Source organism: Staurois parvus, unplaced genomic scaffold (assembly GCF_062004578.1).
Source record: "Staurois parvus isolate SC_StPar_1 unplaced genomic scaffold, SC_StPar_1.0 ptg000173l, whole genome shotgun sequence".
Classification (NCBI taxonomy): Eukaryota; Metazoa; Chordata; class Amphibia; order Anura; family Ranidae; genus Staurois; species Staurois parvus.
In genome coordinates, this window is record NW_028317969.1 from 2,679,162 (window position 1) to 2,703,422 (window position 24,261).

Genomic DNA, 24,261 nt, shown 5'->3' on the forward strand with positions numbered 1-24,261 from the left:
TTCATTTAGCCACGGTAATATTGATAATATCCATTTATTAATGTACTGTGGCAGGGCATTATGATCAACATAAATTGTTAATATGGGTGAATATCCGCTTTAAGCTGACCAGCTTAACCTCCCTGGCGGTATGATTATTTCAGATTTTTGGTGCTGAAAGCGGTACCATTTTTTTGCATGGAAATATGTATTTTTTTTATTGTAGGCTGTAATTTAGGAATAACTCACTGAAATCTGTCCGAACAAGAGTCTAGTAAACATCCCGGGTATGATAAAATTTGAAACACGAAATCATAAATTATAATTTAATAAATAATCATAAAAAATAATAATAATAATTCATTTAATTCAATATTATAATCAAACCAAAAACACTGAAATTTGAAATATAGCGCCAAGTTCGCACATCGCTGAGCAAAGTCGCAGAATCGTTTTCAGTGTCTGATGACAAATTTCCCCACGAATCATTATCACTCAATTCTGCAAGTGGTTCTGATTTACTATCGCTGTTCTCTAGCCGGTCTAAAACCACTTTTGACATAAAGGGGCGCTTTTTGGACGCCATGAACTTTTCTAAGGCAGAAAGAACAGTCAAAATGCAGGCAGGGCACAGGACAAAGCACTCGGGACAAAATGTATGTGAAATGGTTTGAAACAGCAATGTTTTACTATGTAATAATAATTTTTTAAAAAATGAAATTTTTTTTAAATTTCAAATTTGCCACCCTTCCGGCGCCCGTACGTGCCAACGTCACAGGGACCGCAACACAGAAGCCGGATGCCGGCATCGGCTGGAGGAGATGGCCGGGGACGCTGCAGGGGACACATCGGGGGAGCGAAGGACAAGGTAAGCGCTGCAGGGACTCCCTATGCAACGCTGCATGGTAAGCCCGAGTGTAGCTCGGGGTTACCGCTTGTGGTACTGAAACTCTACCCCGAGCTACACTCGGGAATACCACTAGGGAGGTTAAAGCGCATCTTCACCCATATCTACAACTTATGTTCCAAAAACAAACCTTCTACTGGTGTATGGTCTTTGAGAATTTGGTTCAGGATAAGCTGATTATCACTTGCGACAGAAACAATTGAGTAATGTCCGTGATACTTTTTAAATTTGCACCAACATAAAATTGTCAGGACAATATCAGGGTATGTCCCCTTCTTCAAAATCCAAGCAGTACTACTTCAGAAAGTTTTAGCAGAATGTTAAAAGAGACAATCTCTGAGGGGATGGGGGGGGGTGACAGAGGGGGTTGTAAAACTGTTGGATATTGAGTGAGGAATCCCATGTCTAAATTAGGGCCATTATTATTATTATAATACAGGATTTATATAGTGCCAACAGTTTGCTCAGCGCTTTATAATATAAAAGGAGACAATACAGCAACAATACAGTTCAATACAAGAGGGTTAGGAGGGTCCTGCTCCTTGGAACTTACAATCTAAGAGGGAGGGGCTGGTGGTACAAAAGGTAATAACTGTGGGGGATGAACTGATAGGAGAAATAGAAGATTTGGTTATAGCTGAAGGCAGGATAGGCTTCCCTGAAGAGATAGCCTAAAAGTGAGCAGAGTAGGCGACAGTTAGATTGGGGTAGAGCGTTCCAGAGGATGGGGGAGGCTCTGAAGAAGTCCTGGAGATGAGCATGGGAGGAGACAAGGGAGCTAGAGAGCGGGAGGTTGTGGGAGGAGCGCAGAGGACGATTTGAGTGATATTTGGAGACAAGATTGGTGATATAATTTGAGGCAAAGTTATAAATGGCTTTATATGTTATTGTTAATGTTTTGAATTTTATTCGTTGGGCAATGGGAAGCCAGTGGAGGGATTGTCGGAGAAGGATGACAGATATGAAATGGTTAGTAAGGTGGATGAGTCTGGCAGCAGCATTCATAATAGACTGAAGAGGGAATAGCCTGCGATGAGGTAGGCCAATGAGGAGGGAGTTACAATAGTCAAGGCGAGAGATAACAAGGGAATGAATAAGTTGCTTAGTGGTTTCAGTGGTTAAAAATGGGCGCAACTTGGTGATGTTGCGGAGGTGAAGTCTACAACATTTGGACACTGATTGGATTTGGGGCTGAAAGGACAGATGGGAGTCCGGGATTACACTTAGTACCCTGGCATGAGGGGAGGGACTAATTATTGTATTATTGATCTTGATGGAGAAGTCAGGGGAGGGGGTACAGGCTGGAGGGAATAGTATGAGCTCCATTTTAGATTTAGTTTGAGGAAGTGGAGTGACATCCATGCTGATATGTCACCTAGTAGGTTAGTAATGCGAGAGGAGACTGAAGGGGTGAGGTGAAGAGTAGAAAGATAGATTTGTGTGTCATCAGCATACAGATGGTACTTAAAGCCATGGGAGTTTATCAAGTGACCAAGGGAGGAGGTGTGGATGGAGAAGAGAAGGGGTCCAAGGACAGAACCTTGAGGGACCCCTACAGAAAGAGGAAGTGGAGTGGAGGAGACAGTGTTATAGGTAATGCTGAAGGAGTCCTGTGATAGGTAGGAGAACCAGGAGAAAGCAGAGTCTCAGAGGCCAAGAGAGTGGAGTTTTTTGAGGAGGGGATGGTCAACAGTATCAAAAGCCACAGAGAGGTCAAGTAGTAAGAGTATGGAGTAGTGACCATTGGTTTTAGCAGTTAGTAGATCATTAGTGAGTTTTAGTAGGGCAGATTCAGTGGAGTGTAGTGAGCGAAAGCTAGACTGTAAAGGGTCAAGAAGGTTGTTGTCGGTGAGGTGGGAGCTCAGGCGATTGTAGACTAAGCGTTCTAGGAGGTTGGAGGTAAACGGGAGCAGGGAGATGGGTCTTAGGTTGTTCAGATTGGTGGGGTCCAGCGAGGACTTTTTAAGTATGGGAGTGATCTGTGCATGCTTTAGAGGAGTGGGGAAGGCACCAGTAGAGAGGGAAAGATTGAAGAGGTGAGTGAGGGAGCATAGGATGGAAGAAGAGGGTGACTGTAGTAGTTGTGAGGGAACAGGCCATTATCTTTTGTATCAAATAGAAATATCATTCTTAGTTCAAAACAGTTCCAGCTTTTACCCCCAACACACTAGACAGGCAATTATACACAGTGAGGCCATCAGATACCACCGAATATGTTCAGACCCGGAGGAGAGATAAAACATCTCGGGACACTAGCAGACGCCTTCCATAAGAAAGGTTACAAGGACAAAACTATCAACACCAGCATAAACACATCCTAGAAAACCTGAAGAGAAAATCTACTCCAATACAAAGAGAAAAAAACAACCAACCGTGTACCTCTAATACCACATACAATCCAGCATTAGAAGGAAGAATAAAAATAATGAAAGATATACAACCCATTATAACAGAGGATGGAACTCTGAAAGAAATATTCCAGCAACCCCCAATACTGGCTTTCAGACAACCCCCCAACCTCAGACATAAACTAATCAGTAGGAAACTTCCTTCTGATTATGATGTCACAAATAATGGAAGCATGGTTGACCTGGATGGACTTTTGTCTTTTTTCAGCCAGACTAACTACAGTATGTAACTATGTCACAAATAATGGAAGCAAACCCTGCGTTAAAAAAAGCTGCAAGCTGTGCAACCAAATTAATCCATCAAAAAGTGTCACACACTCAAAAGGGGTCTTCAATATCACTGAATCATACAGCTGCACCTCCAGTAATGTTGTGTACTCTATCCAGTGCAAAAAATGTAGCAAAGGATGTTATGTTGGGAACAAGGATGAATTTGCACAGACATACTATCACAGAGTGCCTGTGCCTCCCCCACCCCCCTGTGCCTGCTGTCCCCCAGCCTGTTGTCACCTCACTCCCCCCCCCCTTGCCGAGTCCTCTCATCCTGCCGCAGCCTTTGAAGACAAGCTGTGCAGGATGAGAGGAAGCGGCCCCTGTGGTGAGGATCACACCTCTCCCTGCAATATTGCCAGAAGAGTTGCGACCCCCCCCCGCCAGAAGACCCCGGCACAGTGCCGCTGACCTGTCTCTGCGCGCCCCCCGGCCGATGCAGCGCGGGCACGAGGTTCCCAAGCCCTGAGCCCGCCAGAGGCAAAGGCCGCACTCTCGAGAGCATGGCCCGAGTCAAGGGGGCATGCCTCATTGCCCGGAAACGCGGCGCTGGGCCGGAAGTTGCCAGGGCAACCGGGAAGCGTCCTGCTCGGCCCTTAAGAAGGCCGGAGCGGGACTCCCTGGGTGTCTTGTCCTGCTGCTGTCCCCAAAGCTGCTGGGAGGTCTGAGCTGAGGCCAGACCCCCGAAGCCAACCCTGCTGAACACTCTGCCTAATACCTCGGGGTAGGACTATTACCCGCTGCCACTCTGCCTAATTCTCTGGTTTCAGGAATATTACCTGCGGCTACTCTGCCTAATACTCTGGGGCCAGGATTATCCGCTGCCGCTGTGTGCCAGAAATACCTGCTGAGGGCCCAAAGATACTCTGCCTTATACCCTGGGTCAGGATTACTTGCTGCTACTCTGCCTAATACTCTGGGGCCAGGGATACCCACTGCCACTGTGTGCCAGAAATACCTGCTGTGTGGATTATCTGTTGTGTACTGAGGAGTGTCGCTGCCTGCCGCTGAGGGCCAGAACTATGAGTGTCCATACCCGTTTCCCCTGCCTGGACTGTCTGTGAATTCCCCTATTTGCCCTGCCTGGGCTATCCGTGAATCCCCCTACTTTCCCTGCCTGGACTATCCGTGAATCCCCCTACTTTCCCTGCCTGGACTATCCGTGAATTTCCCTATTTGCCCTGCCTGGACTATCTGGAAGTCTCCCCTCTCTTTGGATACCTGGACACTACCTTCATACCCTACTTGAGTGCTTGCCATCGTTTAATAAAGCTTTGTGTGTTTACCATCTTCCGTGTGTGTTCTGTCCTGCCTACGCTTCCGTCACACATACCATCAAGGAACATAAACAAGATGACTTCTGCACGCCTATGGGACACCATTTCTCACAACCAGACCACACTATGGAAGACCTCAATATCTTAGTACTTAAAGGGAATTAAAAACTATTCAGGAAAGGAAAACTTTTGAACAACGATATTTCTATTTGATACAAAAGATAATGGCCTTAATTTAGACATGGGATTCCTCACTCATTATCCAACAGTGACTGCCATCCCCCCAAGTCTGCTTTTGCTGTGTCTTATCTCTAGTTTTAAAACCATTGCTGTGTACATTTGTTTGTGTGTTTTTTCTGGGGGGTTTTTTTCCCCTCAGAGATTTTCTTTTAACATTCTGCTAAAACTTTGTGAAGTAGTACTGCTTGGATCTGGAAGATATACCCCGAAAGCTTGTCCTGAAAATTTTAAAATTTTATGTTAGTGCAAATAAAAAAAGCATCACGGACAGTGCTCATTAAGTTTGTGCAAAAGAGTCAATATTTACATTGTTGACCCTTCTTTTTCTTTTTCAAGACCTCTGCAATTCACCCTGGCATGCTATCAATCAACTTCTGGGCCACATCCTGACTGTTGGCAGCCCATTCTTGCATTGTCAATGCTTGGAGTTTGTCAGAATTTGTGGGGTTTTTTTGTTCACCTGCCTCTTGAAGATTGACCACAAGTTCTCAATGAGATTAAGGTCTGGGGAGTTTTGTTCCCCAAGCCACTTGCTTATCACTTTTGCCTTATGGCAAGGTGCTCCATCATGCTGGAAAAGGCATTGTTTGTCACCAGTCTCTTATTGGATGGTTGGGAGAAGTTGCTCTCGGAGGATGTTTTTGTACCATTCTTTATTCATGGCTGTGTTCTTAGGCAAAATTGTGAGTGAGCTGAGAAGCAACCCCACACATGGTCTCAGGATTCTTTACTGTTGGCATGACACAGGACTGATGGCAGCACTCACCTCTTCTTCCCCAGACAAGGTTTTTTTGGGATACCCCAAACGAATGGAAAGAGGAATCATCAGAGAAAAGGACTTTACCCCAGTCCTCAGCAGTCCAATTCCTGTACCTTGTGCAGAATATCAGTCTGTTCCTGATGTTTCTACTGGAGAGAAGTGGCTTCTTTTCTGCCCTTCTTGACATCAAGCCACCCTTCAAAAGTCTTCACCTCACTATGAATACAGATGGCTTCACACCTGCCATTCCTGAGCAAGCTCTGCACTGGAGGTGCCCCAATCCGGCAGCTGCAGACAGTCCTGGTGCTTGCTGGACTTTCTTGAGCGCCCAGAAGCCTTCTTCTCAACAATTGAACCTCGCTCCTTGAAGTTCTTGATGATCCGATAAATGGTTGATTTAGGTGCAATCTCAGTAGCAGCAATAGCCTTGCCTGTGAATCCCTTTTTATGCAAAGCAATGATGACTACACGTTTCCTCGAAGGTTCATTAATATTTGTGTCATTCTCAAAATGTTTGGCCAGGACTATACACTTATTAGGATTTTTTTAACCAAAGACAATACATTTTGGCCTATATGTATGGAAAAAAAATGATTTATTGGATATGGTTTTTAACAGAAAGCAGCAAATATATTTTTCTAAATTTTCTGTCTTTTTTCATTTATATTATAAAAAATAAAGAACCCAGTGGTGATCAAACATCACCAAAAGAAAACTCTATTTGAAAAAAATGGTAGAAAAGCCATTTGGTTACAGTGTTGCATAACCACATAATTACCAGTTAACCACTTGCCTATGGGCACTTATATCCCCTTCCTGTCCAGGCCAATTTTCAGCTTTCAGCCCTGTCACACTTTGAATGACAATTGCGCGGTAATGCAACATTGTATCCATATGAAACATTTAGCATTTTTCACACAAAAAGAGCTTTCTTTTGGTGGTATTTAGTCGCCACTGGGTGTTTTATTCTTTGCGCTATAAGCAAAAAGTTTGGAAAAAAAAGTTTGTTTCTATTATAAAATGTTGCAAACAGGTAATTTTTCTCCTTCAATGATGTGCGTTGATGAGGCTGCACTGATGATTCTGCACTGATATGCAAAAATGATGGCCACTGACTGGTGGCACTACTAGGCACTGATGGGCGGCACTGCTGGGGACAGGTGGGCAGCACTGCTGGGCACTGATCATCAGTGCCGTGATGATTGGTGCCGATCCGTCCTCTGACAATTGCTGGTTATCAGCAGTACTTTCCTCACGCTGGCCTATAACCGGCAACTGCATTTACTGGTGATCTGCTGTGTCATTGGACACAGCTGATCACGTGGTAAAAGGTTGCTGTGATTGGCCTTTTACCACATCATGTGATCAGCTGTGTCCGTAGGACACAGCAATCATGGAGATCGCCAGGGGCGCGTTCTGGAAGGACGTCATATGATGCCCTCCCAGAACTGGACGACCGTGCTGTATCCGTCATTTGGCTATAGCGCGGTTGGCAGCATATAATAAGGCTTCCCTGTAGGTAAAATGAATATCTCCCAAACATGCACCATTTAGGAGATATTAGCCCTTTTGATAGCCGACACATGCGCTCTGAAGGAATGCCATACCCTTGCCATTCCTTCAGAGCACTGTGACGCGAGTGACGTCATCTCGGCTCAGCCAGTCAGCTGAGCAGAGCTCACGAATCCGGAAGGAAGACCGGGTGAAGATGAAAGCCCCGGGGGCCATGACAGCGTTTCGCTGGAGGGATTTATTTCAAAGTAAGTCCTTCATAATATTCCAGAATACAATGCACACTAGCACATGACGCCTTCATCTTGCAGGGCTGTTTTTTACATGTGGATTACTAACGCTTTCAAGTAGCGCAGTGCCAAATAGCAAAAAAAGAAAAACCTGGCCATGAAGGGGGTAAAACCTTCTGAAGATCAAGTGGTCAAAATGACATGAAGACATTGAACAGTATAGAGTTTAGAGATTGGGTTTCCATCAGGGGCGGACTGACCATTTGGAAACCCGGGCACTGCCCGAGGGCCCGGGGTCTGTAGGGGGCCCCATGAGATGCCCCTGGTACCTTTTTTATAGGCTTTTTTGAGTTAGGGCAAGGACACAGGGGCCCCATGATCCCGTTGCCCGGGCGCCCCATGAGTTGTCAGTCCGCCCCTGGTTTCCATAAGAACTCAAACTCCACCCCCAGTACGCTCACGGGCCTGCACCACTGTTGCCACGGCAACCAAGGGACAACGTGGGCGGTGACAATTGAGAGCAGGCGTGTGCAATCAACGTGACATTAAACCCTGCTTCCGGTTCAGACGCCGTCAAGACGTCTGCAAGCAAACGTGGGCGGAGCTGGTACGCCCACATCGGTGACGAATAAGAGAAGGGTGCGCAGTCACATAGGCTGCTTCCTGTTTCCGGTACAGTCGCCATCAAGACGTTGGCAGTTAAGGGGGACCTCTGTTGGTCCGGCAGCCGTTCGCTATGAGGCGCCCGCTGAGAGAACGCGCCCAGCCAACTAGCAGCACGTCCCGCAAGAGGAAGAGTCGGAGCGCGGAGGCCGAGGAGGAGGAGAGCCTCATCCCCGACCTGGACGAGCTGCTGCGCAGTGAAGGGGACGCTGCGGCCTGGTGGACGGAAGACGTCGAGCGGCCTACAGACAGCTCCCTAGCCGATCTCCTGCAGCAGCTAGCCGCCTGCGAAGAAGTCCCCGAAGCCGAACTGTGCTGCCAGCCTGCCGAGGCCGCTCCCGCCCCTCCCAACATGGCGCCCGCCAGGCGCAGGGGGCCGGCCCGGGGCGACAGCAGGAACGCGCAGGCCGCGCGCCTCAACCGCCTGCGCAAGAAGGAGTACGTGAGCGGCCTGGAGGGAAAGGTGGCGCGCCTGTCCGACGACAACCAGCGGCTGGAGCGGGAGAATCGGAACCTGGGCCAGCGAGTGCGCCAACTGGAGGAGGAGACCAGCTACCTCAGAGCAGTGCTGGCCAATGACAGCTCTCTGTCGCAGCTGTTGGGGCGCCTGACCGGGCTGGGCGGGGTCAGGCTGTCTACGTCACTCTTCAGGCAGAGGAAGGCGCGTGAGCACGACTACGCGCTGCCCGCGGAGGAGAGGGAGCCCCCAGGCGGTGGAGGAGTGTGCCTGCACGTGGACCAGGAGAAAGTGTCGGTGGAGTTCTGCCCTGCGTGTTCCAGGAGTGCGGCTGACAATGTAGGGTCAAGTATCTGATCATGTGTGTGCTGGACATCGGAAGAGAGACTCCGTGCATGCTGGGTGTAGGCAGCCATCTGCAGATCCTTCCAGAGGGATGAGTGTAGGCTGTGGGGGAAATGCACTGACACCTCTGCTTTGTTTACTGCAATCTTCACATCCTGATGTCAGTGTATGCCATGTGCTGTCCGCAGCATCCCTAACATTGTCTAAACATTGCAAATCTAGGCTGCTACAGCCTCGACGCTTCCAGTGTAGGTGATTGCAGCAAGATCCTAAGACGCCCCATCAGTATAGGTCACTGCGGGAGTCTCATCGAAGAGCCTGAGCCCCGATCAATGGCAGCACGTCAAGAAAAGGGTGCCACAGAGAGTTGCCTTCCTGTTTTCCCTGCACCTCTGTGGCTCTTCATGTATCATGGGACGCTGGGAGTTCCGGCGTGTGTTGCACCTGCAGCTATAGACCCATTGTGTAATTGTCAGTCACATTGATGCATCCTTTTACTTTTTTAATTTTTTGGGGTTTTGGGAAGGAATGTGTGTAAAGGGAAACCTTCCCTTTAAGGCCCAATGAAACTTTCAGTTGGCTAAATTCCCGGTGCATCAAAACAAAAGGTGTACTAGTGAGATTTTCATTCTAAAGCAGCCGCAGCCTGAGTAGAAAGGCCTTCCCCTGTCCAGCATGCTGTGGAGAAGGCTCACACAATAAGAAACCGTCTGTACGACGAACGGTTATCTGATGGTAAAGTGCTTTCAACAGCAAATTCTGGCTTTTCAGGCAAAACCTGAAGATGCAAGTTAGAACATTTTTGAGACGTAAACACAATGTTCAATTTTCATTAATGTGTTCAGTAATCGTACGAAAATTAATCCAATAGATAAAGTGTATGCCCAAAAGCATAGAACAACCCTACTCTTCTATTACGCTAGTATGTAGCTTTGTTGGCTGAGATTTTTTGTACAAGTCAATTCCAACCCAACTATATCCTGATATGCACTTTTGTGGAAAATGGAACAAACGGACGTCTGATTTTCTCAGTGTGTGCTAGGCTTTAGTGTGGAAGCAGTGGTCTCTCTGCGGAGGCCTGCATGTTCCCTGATGAGTCAATTTATGATCTGAGTAAAGCAACAATTGAGCTCATGTATTTGGTTCCCCATGAAGCCAATACATCATTTGAGGCTAGGTTCACATCTGTGTGGGTGGTGCCGCTGCGGATCTGCACAAAAATCCGTGCAGCTGCACCTCCCGCACAGAGTAATGCAGACCCGCGGATGGGTGCCATTACTTTTAATGGCACGCCGCCCGCTCTGGAAAACCCAACTGTACTGGGAACTGAGGTTCCCATGCAGGCTGTGTTTTTGGAAGAAGTGCAGGGACTTCTTTTCTGTATGTCACAGGGCACATGAGTCCATTCAAATGAATTTTCTCTTGTGCCTGCACAATACGTGGCCCACACGGCCCCATATATGTGAACTGGGGCTTATTAGAGATCTATAGATCTACACAGCTCACGATCCCTGCTTTCCAATCAGCAGCTCTAGGATTGACTCAACGGGGGCATGTTGGACCTTTGCAATGAGACAACTGCTTTCCCACATGGAGCAAGTCACCTGCTGCTGACGGGACAGGCCTTAATACTGAGGCTGTGGTTACTTTAGAAAATATACATTGAACACTTTTTTTTTTTTTTTCTGTTTTGATGCACTTAGAATTTATTTAGAGGATTTAAACAGAAGGTTTTCTTTTTGAGCTATAACAATAGACTCCTTTAGCCTTCTAATCTTGTATGGCAACCACTCACAGCTCTTGGATGGCAGCCACCCCTCCTGGAATGTACAGCCTTCTTCCTGAGCTGTAACCCACCATTGACCCAAATAATGGGGCTGTGCTGCTACAGAGAAGCTGGGATTACAGCCCTATACATGTTTGTGGGGAGGTACTGTGCAGACAGAAAGAGAAGCTGTAGACTCCTGAGGAGACGTCTGCTGTTAGGAAAAACGTGGTCAGCGGTTGAAGTATAAGTTTAGAGGGCTATGGGGTGTCTTGTTTTTTTTTTTTAATGTGGTTGCCCTTTAGAGATGTAAATAATTATGCTCAAAGTTTTGAAAAGTTTGTTTTCCTTGCTGATCCAGTAAGGCAGTACAGAGGGCTATGAACTATCTGTTCTGAATATAAGCTGATATCAGATGCTGTGTTGTCCTGAACCTCACACAGTCGCTGATCTTTGTACGGCCTTATTGAACAAGCTCTTGTATTAGATTGCAAATGGTGACTGCATGAAGACTGTATCTGCCTCTGTTATACAATACTAGTAAACCTCTCTTGACAGTTTCTTTTTTAGGTGACTTGATGGCTTGCTCCGTTGTAGGAGTTAAAGAGCAGTTCCTTATCGCCTTGCAACCTGGTAAGGATCTCAGTGCTTACCTAATGCAGACCTAGCCTTGGGGAGGGGTGGGTGGGCAGACAGAGAACAAGTTGGTTTGATGATACGATAATCATTGCTTGAGTACTCTGTCTCATAAAGCAGGAGTACTGCATACACGTTTTCTTGTTTCAATGCTTATCTTATTACATTTGAATTGAGCCATATGACATGGCTGCTGTCCCTTAAGTGGGCTACTTTGTAGGTTGGAAACTATACTTTATATTAAACTGTTCATTGCCTGTTAATCAGAATACCTTATTGCAATATGCATTTTTAGTAACCACTTGAGAACCGAGATAAACACTTTTTTTTTTTTTTTTTTTTTTTTTTTTTTTTTTTTTTTTTTTTTTATACATAATAATATAACAGGTATTCTGTTGTTTCTTCACCTTTCTGGTTACAAAGCCAGTACTAAGTGATGTTTCCTATCCCCCTAAATGATCATATTATTACTAAGGATGTATGGGCTTTTGAATATACATTAAAGGAAGATTCTTTTACACCATTGGCTGTGACCTTGTACATGGCCATGTTTCATTATAAAATAGATCATTTGAGTTTTATTAGGTAAATGAGTAGACTGTATATAAAAGATAATCTGTAAAGTGAGATTTTACAAGGGATTACTTGTGATTTGTTGCTGCTCCCTCTTTACCAGAGCCGGCTTTAATGATATCTGTTTATCTTCACTTTTCCAACTTTCAATTTTTTTTTTCCCATATTATGCCAAACTGCTAGTGTAAATTGGAGAGTAGTAGCCATGGCTTTTCTCCATGCAATCAAATGGCTCTGTACACTTTGTATTCACAAGCAGCTGCCCGATCCCTTTTGAAATCTCGCTTCCTTCAATGAATATGTATATTTAGCATCCTTATTTTTCTTTATGCTAAAGTGGATTCAGCTGTATGGGACAGAAGACTCGGATTCTGCCACTGACCACATACCCTGCTGTGTAATAAAAGGTAGTATGGTACCGGAGGTAACAGGAGGGATTTTCAGTTTTACTTGTTTGTGTTCTGTGAAGTGTGGGAGGTTGGAAAATAACCTGAAATGCTGGGCTGTTGGTTGTAGGGCTTGAGTTTAAAAGCATGTCTGCAGTCTGGTGGTGAAACCCCTTCATAAAATGTTTGTTAGGCCTACGGCTTGACACTTCATGTCAGTTTCCTTAAAGTACAAAGCACAGGAATGCTGTAAAAGTAAATTCATTTTTGTGTAGGTAGAAGAATGCTGGATAGCCTTTTGTATCCTGCCTCCACACAACGTTTATTCTAATCTGTTAATTTATAATGAGGCTATAACTTTTTTTTTTACCCCTGGGCAAAAAATACTTGAAATTGGGGAGGGGGGGAAGAGTGTATCCAGCAAGTCTAAAGGATTTAGGCTCCCATTTAAATAACTTTACCTTTGGGAGCATGTTACATGTTCCACCTGTTTTTAGGGTGGAACATGTAACGTTTCCACTGCTGCCCGTTGTCCTCTCTCCTTTTAGCAGCAGTATGAAGAGAAATTCCCATATTAAGTGTAACGTTTTGAAAACCGCATAGCCGTGCTGGGCTCTGCACACATGGCTGCTTCATTCATTCACAGAATTCTGTGAATGAACTAAAAGTCCCGACAGCTTTTGTAGCTGTCAGCTTGTAGTTCTGAATGAACTACCACGGAGCTGTTGGTAGTTCATTGATTCTTCCTGTCCTAGTGTATCTGCCTGTACGAGATACAAGCACACAGATACACTGACAGGTTTGCAGGAGTCCTGCATGGCACCAGCGATCTGCCGATTGCTGGTGCAATGCTTTTCAGGCTCCCAAAAAAAAAAAAAATAAAAATAGTAACTGCACACTTTACCTTAAATCTTGCAGTGTGAATAATTGATCAGTGTTTCTGCTTGTGGTCTGTATTATTTAAATTGGTGCCTAAACCTGTTAGGCTTGATGGACACTCTGTAGAGAAAATGCATCTGTAATAGACTTGAATAATGCCTTTAGAGGGGAAAATCTGATGCATCCCATCCGTCTCAAGTTGTAGGTGTATGTATAGGCTTTTTTATTTATTTCCCCCCCCCCCCCCCCCTTATAGAAAATGCGTGTGCCTAAAATTTGAGATGTGATGGCAGCCTTTTAGCCAGTACATATAATTTGAACAGTACCTAAGAGCCATGCCAGACTGTGGGCAACTTACAGCAATAAAACACTTGATTACCTTTTATCTGTAATTTTATTTAACAACTTGGTTTGGCAATGGGAGAATCCTAGACAAATTTCACAGCTCCAGAAAGCCACAGTCTGGTTTATGATTGAAATCCCAGGAGAGAGGGTTGAGAGATTATTAGGTTTTATCATAAAACTGTTCAGATACGACTGAAGACTCCATTCAGATATACACTGTTTGCCTTTCACTAGTGAAGCAGTTTATAATCTAGATAGAATAAAATGTGTTTTCTGAGTTTACAGAGTCAGATTTATCAGATGTATGAGATTATGCAGCTCTCTACAGTAGAATAAAAGCAATCCAGGTCTGTACCACCCAGTGGCATAAACCGTGAGGTGTAAGCCACAAGGTAGTACATCTGCCAACATTGCTTTTGATTCTTCCTTCTGTAGACTGCAGTATAAAACCACATGTCTAATCTGGCTGTGCCTTTCAATTATCTCAATTGATGGAGAAAGTGATCTTATAATATAAAAGGTTCTAGACAGAATGTTACACCTAATACTGGGCTGAATGGAAAATCTAAAATTTTGTCTTTGGTAGGCTTCATCACTGTTCTGTGTTGAAAAGTTTGGTAAATTTGAAGCCAAGGATTTACCTGTGCACTTTTGTTGATTCCTGGCAACATGTGCTGCATAGCAGTTAAAACAGACATCAGGTAGTAAAAATAAAATAATAAAAATCCCAAACTGCAAGGGTTTAAATCTTAAGTCTATGGGCAGAGGAATGAGCTGTAGTACTTGTCTTATTTCTTACTCTGACAGGCTTCCACCATGCTGTGTGACTGGTTCATTGACGCATCTTCTCTAGGGCACTCTAGCTGTCGATTATGTTCTGACATAAAGCACAATGAAGGACCAGCAGTTCTGTACTTTATGTAGGTTAGATGGTGAGGGCTGGCTCCCAATCCAGAGCACCAGGGGACCGAGGAATGGGGTATTAAAGCTCATTCCTTTATCCCCAGATGACACTACAAGGGTCTCCATGCTTGTTTCCATCAAGAAGCAGTATTAACCCCAAAACCAAATGTTGTATTCTATTGCAGCTTATTAATTCTTAGATGTGATGACTGCATTAGTTGTGTGTTTGGGGGGGGGGGGGTGTCGTCTTTTTTCCATCTGGTGATCCAGCCAGTAATTCTGTTTTTCAACAATTGCAGTTACTTTTTTGGTCTTGGGTTTAATACTGATTTAAAGGATAAGTTCACCTTTGGCGCATGTTGCATAATCCACTGGTTTTTAGTGTGGCACATGTAATGTGCAGCTGCACCTGTGGCCACCTTCCTCCGGCTTCTCCCTGTACTATGTCAGATTTGAAAACTGGCTGTGCTGGGCTCTGCCTGCAGTGCTGCATCACTCATTCAGAGCTCTGTGAATGAGTGCCTACAAGTTACGGCCGCCTTAGCGGCTGTCGGCTTGTAGTTTTCAATGAACTACCACGGCGCTGCGGAGCGCCGTGGCAGTTCACTGAAACTTCCTGTCATAATATCTGCTTGACCGTACATCCCGTATGGAAAGTAGATAGTCTGACAGGTCTGCAGGAGAGCTGCATGGCATCAGCAATCTACTGATTGCTGGTGCAGTGCTTTACAGGCACCTTTGGGCAAAAATAATAAATGCACATTTTTCTACCTGCAAAAAAAGTGCATTTATTTTTCCTGTTCAAAAGGTGAATTTATCCTTTATAATTGAACAGACATGAATGGACTTCTCTCTGACAGGTTTATTTATTGAATAGCATATATGTTAACACTAGCAGGTGCTTTAGCTGAGCATTTGTGGTTTTGCTTATGGGAGGCCACAAACCTACATTTTTATTTATGTACAGTCTGTTTAAATAAAAAGGCTGCCCTGTCATGGCACAACAGACTAATTATGTTGCTGTCAATAAAATACATGACTTTGTGTCTGACGAGATTTAGATCTTTTGAGATGCTTCTTGACTGGAAACTGCTTCTAAACTCAAGTCCTGCACTGCAAGAGCCTTTATTGATGTAAATGGGGGAGTCAGATCTAAGTGCTTGAAAGACGTTTATGTACTCATGGCATCCACAAAGGTTAATTGGCATCAGGCTAGTTGCTCTGACCATAAAACCTTTATTCAGGTATTTTTTAATAGAGGCACCACATTGTTTTGTTTTTTTAATGGGGACTTTGTATCGCTAAGAGTACTACTGAATGTATAGAAGGAAAGGCATGTATATAGGTAAATACTCAAGGTTTGAGGTTCTTGTTTAAAAATAGTAGAATTTTGTAATGCATCTTTGGGAAAACAAAGCAGCATTGGAAGACGTCCAACTACACAGCTCCAGCATGGCAAATATGATTTTAATTCTATTGTGTTCACTTTAAATGTCATAATGTTCTCTACATCTGAGTGCTATGGCTGTTATATAAGCAGTTGCTGTAATAAAACAATATCTGGTGCTGCAAACAGTGTCCTATAGTCTTTGTTAAGTGAGAGTTAAATGTGTCTCTTGATATTTGGGTTTGGGGAAATACAGTTGGTAAAACCAATAATGAATTGTTTCCTCTTTTCTTCAAACAGCTCCACCCTTGTCATCCTTGCCTTGTACATGGAGGAATTAGTAGGTAGCCTGGCCTGTGAAAGTACACCATTCACTCCCTGAGGAGTAACACCGTTCACTCACTAAAATACAAGCTGCTTTATTTAGAAGTGCTTTGAAAACAGGGTACAGAAGGTGATGCACACAGATGCTCAACTTTTTTTTATTGATGTAAGTGAACCTGCCCTGTGAAGGTTCCCATCTATCTGGGCCATGGTATAGCAAGTGGTTGTCTGTTCTGTACTTGTTCTTACAGTGAAGGAAATAAGTATTTGATCCCCTGCTGATTTTGAATGTTTGCCCACTTACAAAGAAATGATCAGCCTAAACATCAAATGGTAGGTTTATTGTAACACTGAGACAGAATAGCAACATAAAATTCAAAAGAAATGCATGTCTAACAAATGATGCATTGATTTGCATGTTCATGAGGGAAATAAGTATTTGATCCCTTATCATTCAGCAGGATTTCTAGCTACCAGGTGTCTTTCATACAGGTAACAAGCTGAGATTAGAAGCAGTCTCTTAAAGGGAGTGCTGCTAATATTTTGTTAGCTGAATTAAGACACCTGTTCACAGGAGCAATCAAACAATCAGATTCCAAACTCTCCACCATAGCAAAGACCAAAGAGCTGTCCAAGGATGTCAGGGTCAAGATTGTAGATCTACACAAGGCTGGACTGGGCTACCAAACTTATCACCAAGCAGCTTGGTGAGAAGGTGACAACAATGGTGCAGTCATTTGCAAATGGAAGAAACATAAAACCACTGTCAGTCTCCCTAGGTCTGGTGCACCATGCAAGATCTCACCTTGTGGAGTGTCAATGATCATGAGAATAGTGAGGAATGATCCTAGAGGATCTTGTCAATGATCTCCAGGCAGCTGGGACCACAGTCACCAATAAAACAATTAGTAATACACTACGCTGACAAGGATTAAAATCCTCCAGTGCCCACAAGTTCCCTCTGCTCCAGAAAGCACATGTCCAGGTTCATCTGAAGTTTGCCACTGAACATCTGAATGATGCAGAGGAGGACTGGTTGAAAGTGTTGTGGTCAGATGAGACCAAAATCGAGCTCTTTGGCATCAACCCAACTCGTGTTTGGAGGAGGAATGCTGCCTATGACCCCAAGAACACCATCCCGACTGTCAAACGTGGTGGAAACATTCTACTTTGGGGGTGTTTTTCTGCTAAGGGGGACAGGACAACTGTACCGCATCAAAGGGACGATGGACAGGGCAATGTACTGTCAAATCTTGTGTGAGAACCTTCTTCCCTCAGCCAGGGCATTGAAAATGGGTTGTGGATGGGTGTTCTAGCATAACAATGACCCAAAACACATGGCCAAGGCAACAAAGGATTGGCTCAAGAAGAAGCACATTAGGGTCCTGGATTGGCCTAGCCAGTCTCCAGACTTTAATCTGATTGGAAATCTGGAGGGAGCTGAACGTTCGAGTTGTCAAACGTCAGCCACCAAACCTTAATGACTTGGAGAGGATCTGCCAAGAGGAGTGGGCCAAAATCCCTCCTAAGATGTGTGCAAACCTGGTGGCCAACTGCAGGAAACATCTGACCTCTGTGATTGCCAACAAGGGTTTTGCCACCAAGTCATGTTTTGTGAAGGGGATCAAATACTTATTTCCCTCAAGAACATGCAAATCCGTGCATAATTTGTTAGACATGCATTTCTTTTGATTTGTTTTTGTTTCTATTCTGTCTCTCAGTTTTACAATACACCTACCATTCGATTTTTAGACTGATCATTTCTTTGTGAACGGGCAACCATTCAAAATCAGCAGGGGGTCAAATACTTATTTCCTTCACTGTATGCTAAAGACCTTTTTGTAGCTTCTCTAAGCCACTTCAGTTCTGAAAAATGTCAGGTGGTACTCTAGCTTTTATTTCCACACAGCACAGATACCTGAATACATTCAAAATGAAATGTGCAGATGTTGATTGTCCAAAAGCAGAATAGAAGGTGGACCTGTACACATTGGGTAATATAGTACATCCTTGTATGTAGCTGGCACGTTGGGAACAATTCACATGCCTGCACCTTCCAATCACTGATACATCTGTACATCCTAAAGACCTTATGTCCAAACCCAATTTTGTATATGCAGTTCAGTTTGGCATGCTAATTTTACATTAGGGAGACTAAACCTCTCAACAGAGGAGGCTAAATTTTAGAGGGTGAGACTCTGTAGTTTTCCTATCCTTTTTGATAATGGTGAGATGTACATTGAGGACAACTGATTGCCACGAGGCATGAAAAAGGCCATCTATGTCACACTGAACAGGGGGTGGGAACTTTAGACACCATTTGTATTACATATAATAATGCAGTTTTAAAGCTGATCTCCAGCTCTTGGTGAAGTTTTTTAAATAATTTGGACCAAGCTGGTCCAAACACACTATTGCCTTCACTAACAGATACAGTGGCTGGGAGAGCTTTATAAACTAGCCTCAGCTACATCCTTGTTTACAACACTGTGTTCACCTCAGTCAATCAAAGGAAGCTTTGTATTAATCCGTAGAATAAAAGGCTCTCTGAATGGCTGAGCAGCCTGACTTGATTATACTGTATATAGCTGAGGCAGCATGCAGTTTAGAATAGTGCACACAATGGGCACATCTAGTAGTGAAGGTAAGTTTTTTTTGGTTGAACCAACTTGGTCCAAACAATTTATTTAAACTTCACTAAAAGCTGGACACCAGCAACAGTTCACACCTTTATCCAAGTAAGTCGAGGACTTGGGAAGTATGTTACCACCAAGGGTGGGGTTATGTAACTACAGTACGTTCCCTAGTTACCAATGGTCCACGTTGCATACTTTCAAAGATGTTAATATGTGCTTGCATGTCCAATCATGTAAAGCTGGGTATACACTCGTGGATTATTTTTTTTTTTATTCAAACCAGCAAGCTGAACTAAAAAAAGAAAAAAACCTGACCTATCGCTGTACCAACACAAGTAATGTTGGTGCTGTGATTTCCCCTGCTGTGCCCTTGTGTTCTGATGGGGACCTCCCTGCCAGAACACGCTGATCAGCACTCGCAGCAATTTGCGATTTACAGACAACTTGGCCTTATGAACGAGCTGCTGGAATGAAATGTGCTTGTAAGTTGAGGACTTGCTGTACAACCAAGGTGGTTCTACAACTTGCACACTTCTCATCCGTTCTTAGACAATCGGGTTTATTTACTAAAGCTGGAGAGTCCAAAATCAGACTCCCTTCTGCATAGAAACCAATCAGCTTCTAACCTCAGCTGCTTCAATGAAGCTTTGGCAATGAAACCTGGAAGCTGATTGGTTTCTATGCAGAAGGGAGTCTGATTTTGGACTCTCCAGCTTTAGTAAATAAACCCCTCAATGTCTGTACGTTTCTATGGTGATTAGGTTAACCTCCCTGGCGGTATTCCTGAGTGTATTCCAGCGTCTCCAGCCGATGCCGGCATCCGTCTTCCGTTCCCTGCGAGCGTTGGAACGCACGGGAATTTAAAAAATTTTACATTCACTCAATACACTAAAAGCTGTTAGCATTACATTACTGTATCAAACCATTTCACATACATTTTGTCCCGAGTGCTTTGTCCTGCGCCCTGCCTGCATTTTGACTGTTCTTTCTGCCTGGAAACTGATTAATGTCCATGGTGTCCAAAAAGCATCCCTTTTAGGTCAAAAGCAGTTTTAGACCAGCTAGAGAACAGCGATAGTAAATCAGAACCACTTGCAGAATTGAGTGATAATGATTCGTGGGGAAATTCCTCATCAGACACTGAAAAATGATTCTGCGACTGAACTCGGTGATGTGCGAACTTGGCGCTCTATTTCAAATTTCAGTGTTGTTGGTTTGATTGCATTACATTATTTTTATGATCATTTATGATTTCATGTTTCAAATTTTATCATACCCGGGAGGTTTACTAGACTCTTGTTCGGACAGATTTCAGTGAGTTATTCCTAAGAATTACAGGCCTACAATAAAAATACAACATATTTCCATGCAAAAGAATGTATTGCTTTGAGCATAGAAATACTGACATAATCAGACCGCTAGGGAGGTTAAGGGGTCTGTGCTACCTATGTAGTTATAAATGCTAGGGGAAGTTCCATGAAACTAAAAGCTGAAGAAGTGGTTTGAAAAAGCTACAAAATATCCTAAACATTCCAGGACAAGAGCAGTTGTATGGGAAGAACTACTATTGGCTGTAAGTGAACATATAGATTACGACTAGGATGCAGTATTGTCAAAGTGCAGGCACCAGTGATTCCTGCATATTTACAGTTAATGTGCAGACTCTTCTGTTTGTACACTGACATTGATGAACATTTTACAGAGCACAGTTTAATACCTAAAGTGGCCTATTGACTGCATAGGCTATTTAATGGAAAAGGTGAACTTGGCTTTTTAGGCTCACCTTTGCTGCAGGCTTGTCTAGCCCTCCACAGAAATCAATGCAGTGGATGCTGCACTTGGATTCATCTGCTGTTTGAATAACTGTTTCATGTAATGGATCTTGTTTTTTTTTTTAAAGACAGTTGATCTACTTCATGTTTTTATCCCTTTTTAAAGACCCTGCAAGTACTGCAAAATACCTTTTTATCCACCAGACATGCACCCAGTGCTGAAGTCCTGTAGTGGGCTGACAACATGCAGTACTTTTGGAGACCGGGTGTTGTCAGCCCTGCCTGCTTTTTATTTTTTTTCTTGCCAAACTACTTACTGGCACAGGGACAGAGGTGATATTTTTCTAACTTGCACTCGTGCCTGTAAAAGCGGAGAGGTAATTTCTCACTTGCTGTTAAGACTACTGCACAGGAAGTGAAGGGAAATCACCCTGAGACTAATGGTGGGAAACTGGTTTTAAAGTAGAATTCCAGCCTAAGAATAACACAGGAGCTGTGAAGCTGCAGGTCAGCAGACTGGACTAAAAATGGCTAATAGCTTTTTACACAGGTTAGGTAGTAAGAGGGGAGAGTGAACATTTTTTTAACCTGGTGTTGGGCTGGAATTCTACTTTAACGCTACCCTATCCTAAATCTAAAAAGAATAGTTTTGGCTTATGTACTTGCGTATGGTTTAAGCTGGGTTTTGGAGCACAACATGGCAAGGAAATGCCTGGTGGGGCATGACTAGGACAGGAATGGAACCTCAAAAGTGCTGCTTTAATCAAACACACATGTATGCCCCAAATAAAACCAATATTCTAATAAATCCCAAAAAGTCCACTGTCTTGCGTACTTCCAAACATGCGTGCAGGTGTTTGTGCTCAGCTACTATAATGTGAATCTACCTCCAAGTGAATGTTCACCACCTCTTAAAGTAAGATAAAGGCTTCCCGAAAGTACATGACTCTCAGATAGAGAAGTCATGTATCCCATGATGTAACCTCAACCACTTTATGCATGGAACCTGTATTTCTGAAAGCATCGAACAACATACATCAGTTTTCCCCCATTCCATATTGCACATGAGAATGTTCTAAAATGCTCCAGATAGTGTAAAACCCAATATGACAGTTTATTAAAGCAAAATATTGCACTTGCATAAAAACAATATCAGCGCTGTATACCAATATCCTAAACTGCAAAATCGCACTCCAGGGATGCTTCTGGATGTGCTACGCGTTTCATCAGAAATATAGTCTTCTAAGGCCGGTTCAGATATTCGTATACTGGATTGCTGCTGTTCTCTATGGAAGTGCAATATTTTGCTTCAATAAACTTTTATATTAAGTTTTACACTATCTCGAGCATCCAGTCTCCTTTTTCTTTTATAACATGCTCGTATGCAAAATGGAATGGAAGGAACACTGATGTACGATGTTATATGCTGGCGGGTCCCATTTGGAAATACGGGTTCCATGCTTTACGTAATTGAAGTTACATCATTTTGATATACAATATATCATGGGATACATGACTTCTCTATAATTGGAGAGTTATGTACTGCTGGGAAGTCTTTGTTTTTCTTGAAGAGGTGGTGGACACTCACTTTACCCTGGTTCACATCTGTGTGGGTAATGCTACTGCGGATCTGCACGAAAATCCGCGCAGCCGCAACACCCACACAGGAATATGGACCCGTGGGTGCCATTCTAATGGCACACCGCCTGCACTGGAAAACGGAACCGTACTGGGAACAGAGGATCCCGTGCAGGCTGTGTTTTCAGAAGAGGTGCAGGGACTTCTGTGTGTTACGGGAGTCCATTCAAATGAATGGGCTCGTGCCCGCACGGCCGCATATATGTGAAACGGGGCTTAGAGACCTATAGATCTGCACAGCTCACGATCCCTGCTGTCCAATCAGCAGCTCTAGGTTTGACTCAGGGGGCGTGTTGGCCGCATACATGTGAACCAGGAGTGAGAAGAAGTGCAGGGACTTCTTCCCTGCATGTCCCAGGGCACGGGAGTCCATTCAAATAAATGGGCTCTCGTGCCCCGTGCAAAATGCTGCCTGCAGGAACACGAATATGTGAACCGGGGGTAAAGGTGGATTGACAAACTAATTGAGAACACCTGCACACATGTTTAGATGTACACAAGACGGTGGACTTTTTTGGGATTTATTTGAATATTGGTTTTATTTGGAGTATATGTGCATGTATGTGTTTCGTGCAGTGTTTTTGATGTAGCATCTTTGTTTTGCTGTTTAGTATCTCAGAGCATGCTGGCAGCTTATCATTATTTGGGTTTTGTACAAATTCCACAAGCGCAGTTTTGCGCTTTGTGATCATGACCAGAAACCGTTATTGAAATAGCAGATGATCTGTTTCACTTCAAGCTGTTGTATAAAAAGTCCCAAGGTAAAAATTGTTGCCTATAAACGGTTTTATCTGAATATTTCTGAAGGCTAAAACAAGGGGCTGAACCACCCTGTGATTCCCTATGTCAGCTGGTAGATTGAAATGTCAGTCCTTTGCCGCTAGCTACATCTGTAAAGGTAAAGCTGAACTCCAGGCAGATACCAGACACAAACCAATGCAGCTCTGTCTTTGTTGATCATTAAATGTAAGTGTTACATAGTTAGTCTGGCTGAAAAGAAACAAAAGTCGATCCAGTTCAACCATTGAAAAAAAGGTGAATACATTTGATCTGGCATTAGCCTCTTGCTATCTCTTGCACAGACAGCAGAGCTTGGTCTGAAAGTATGCAGAATGAGCTGGTCAGTGCTTTTGTGGAAATACAGAGGGTAGAGAAACAAATTGCCTCACTTTTTAAAAAAGAAAAAAAAAATCACATTTTGTTGCTTTGCAGCCTGAAATGAAGACTGTTTGTTTTTTAACCAGCTTTATTGACTCCAAGTCCAAGTGAAAGATATCCCACCTACATTTCAGGAAAAAAAAAATCAAGAATAGAATTACTGAGTTGGAAAAAGGATCACCCCCTAGTGTCAGTATATCGTTGAACCACTTTTTGCTTCAATGCCAGCGTTTAGTCTGTTAGGATATGTCTCTGCTAACTTTGCACAACTAGACTTTACAACAGTATGAACTGCTACCTTACCAACAACAACCTTCCTGATCCACGACAGTGTCTTCTGCCCACAACATTCCACTGAAACTGCCCTACTAGACCTCACTAACGTCCTACTAACTGCTAAAACCAATGGCCATTACTCTATATTACTCCATACTCCTACTCTTAGACCTTTCTGCTGCCTTTGACACAGTCGACTACCCGCTCCTCAGTAAATTCCACTCCATCGGCCTCCGTGACTCTGCTCTCTCCTGGTTCTCCTTACCTTTCTCAGCGCACTTTCAGCATCACAACTCCTCCGCTCCTCTCGCTCTTTTCGTTGGGATACCCCAAAGTTCTGTCCTTGGGCCCCTCCTTTTCTCTCTCTGTACCTCATCCCTGGGCCAACCTTCCATGGCTTCCAATACCACCTCTATGCTGATGACACCCAGATCTATCTCTCCACTCCCCAGCTCACCCCCTCAATCTCCTCACGTATCACAAATCTACTAAGCGACATATCAGCATGGATGTCACATCACTACCTTAAACTCCA

At 43.9% G+C, this 24,261-nt stretch overlaps 1 protein-coding gene across 1 annotated transcript; it reads left to right on the forward strand.

The window, feature by feature from the left end:
* Window positions 1-8,232: 8,232 nt before the first annotated feature.
* CREBZF (CREB/ATF bZIP transcription factor) lies at window positions 8,233-16,108 on the forward strand. The gene is made up of 2 exons (XM_089676758.1): window positions 8,233-11,446; window positions 12,360-16,108. The coding sequence occupies exon 1, from the start codon at window positions 8,320-8,322 to the stop codon at window positions 9,058-9,060; it is 741 nt and encodes a 246-aa protein (XP_089532884.1). The 5' UTR covers window positions 8,233-8,319; the 3' UTR covers window positions 9,061-11,446; window positions 12,360-16,108.
* Window positions 16,109-24,261: the final 8,153 nt, after the last annotated feature.

Excerpts from the sequence above, each read along its gene's own strand:
- CREBZF (XM_089676758.1), top strand. The coding sequence starts at position 8,320 with ATGAGGCGCCCGCTGAGAGAACGCGCCCAGCCAACTAGCAGCACGTCC.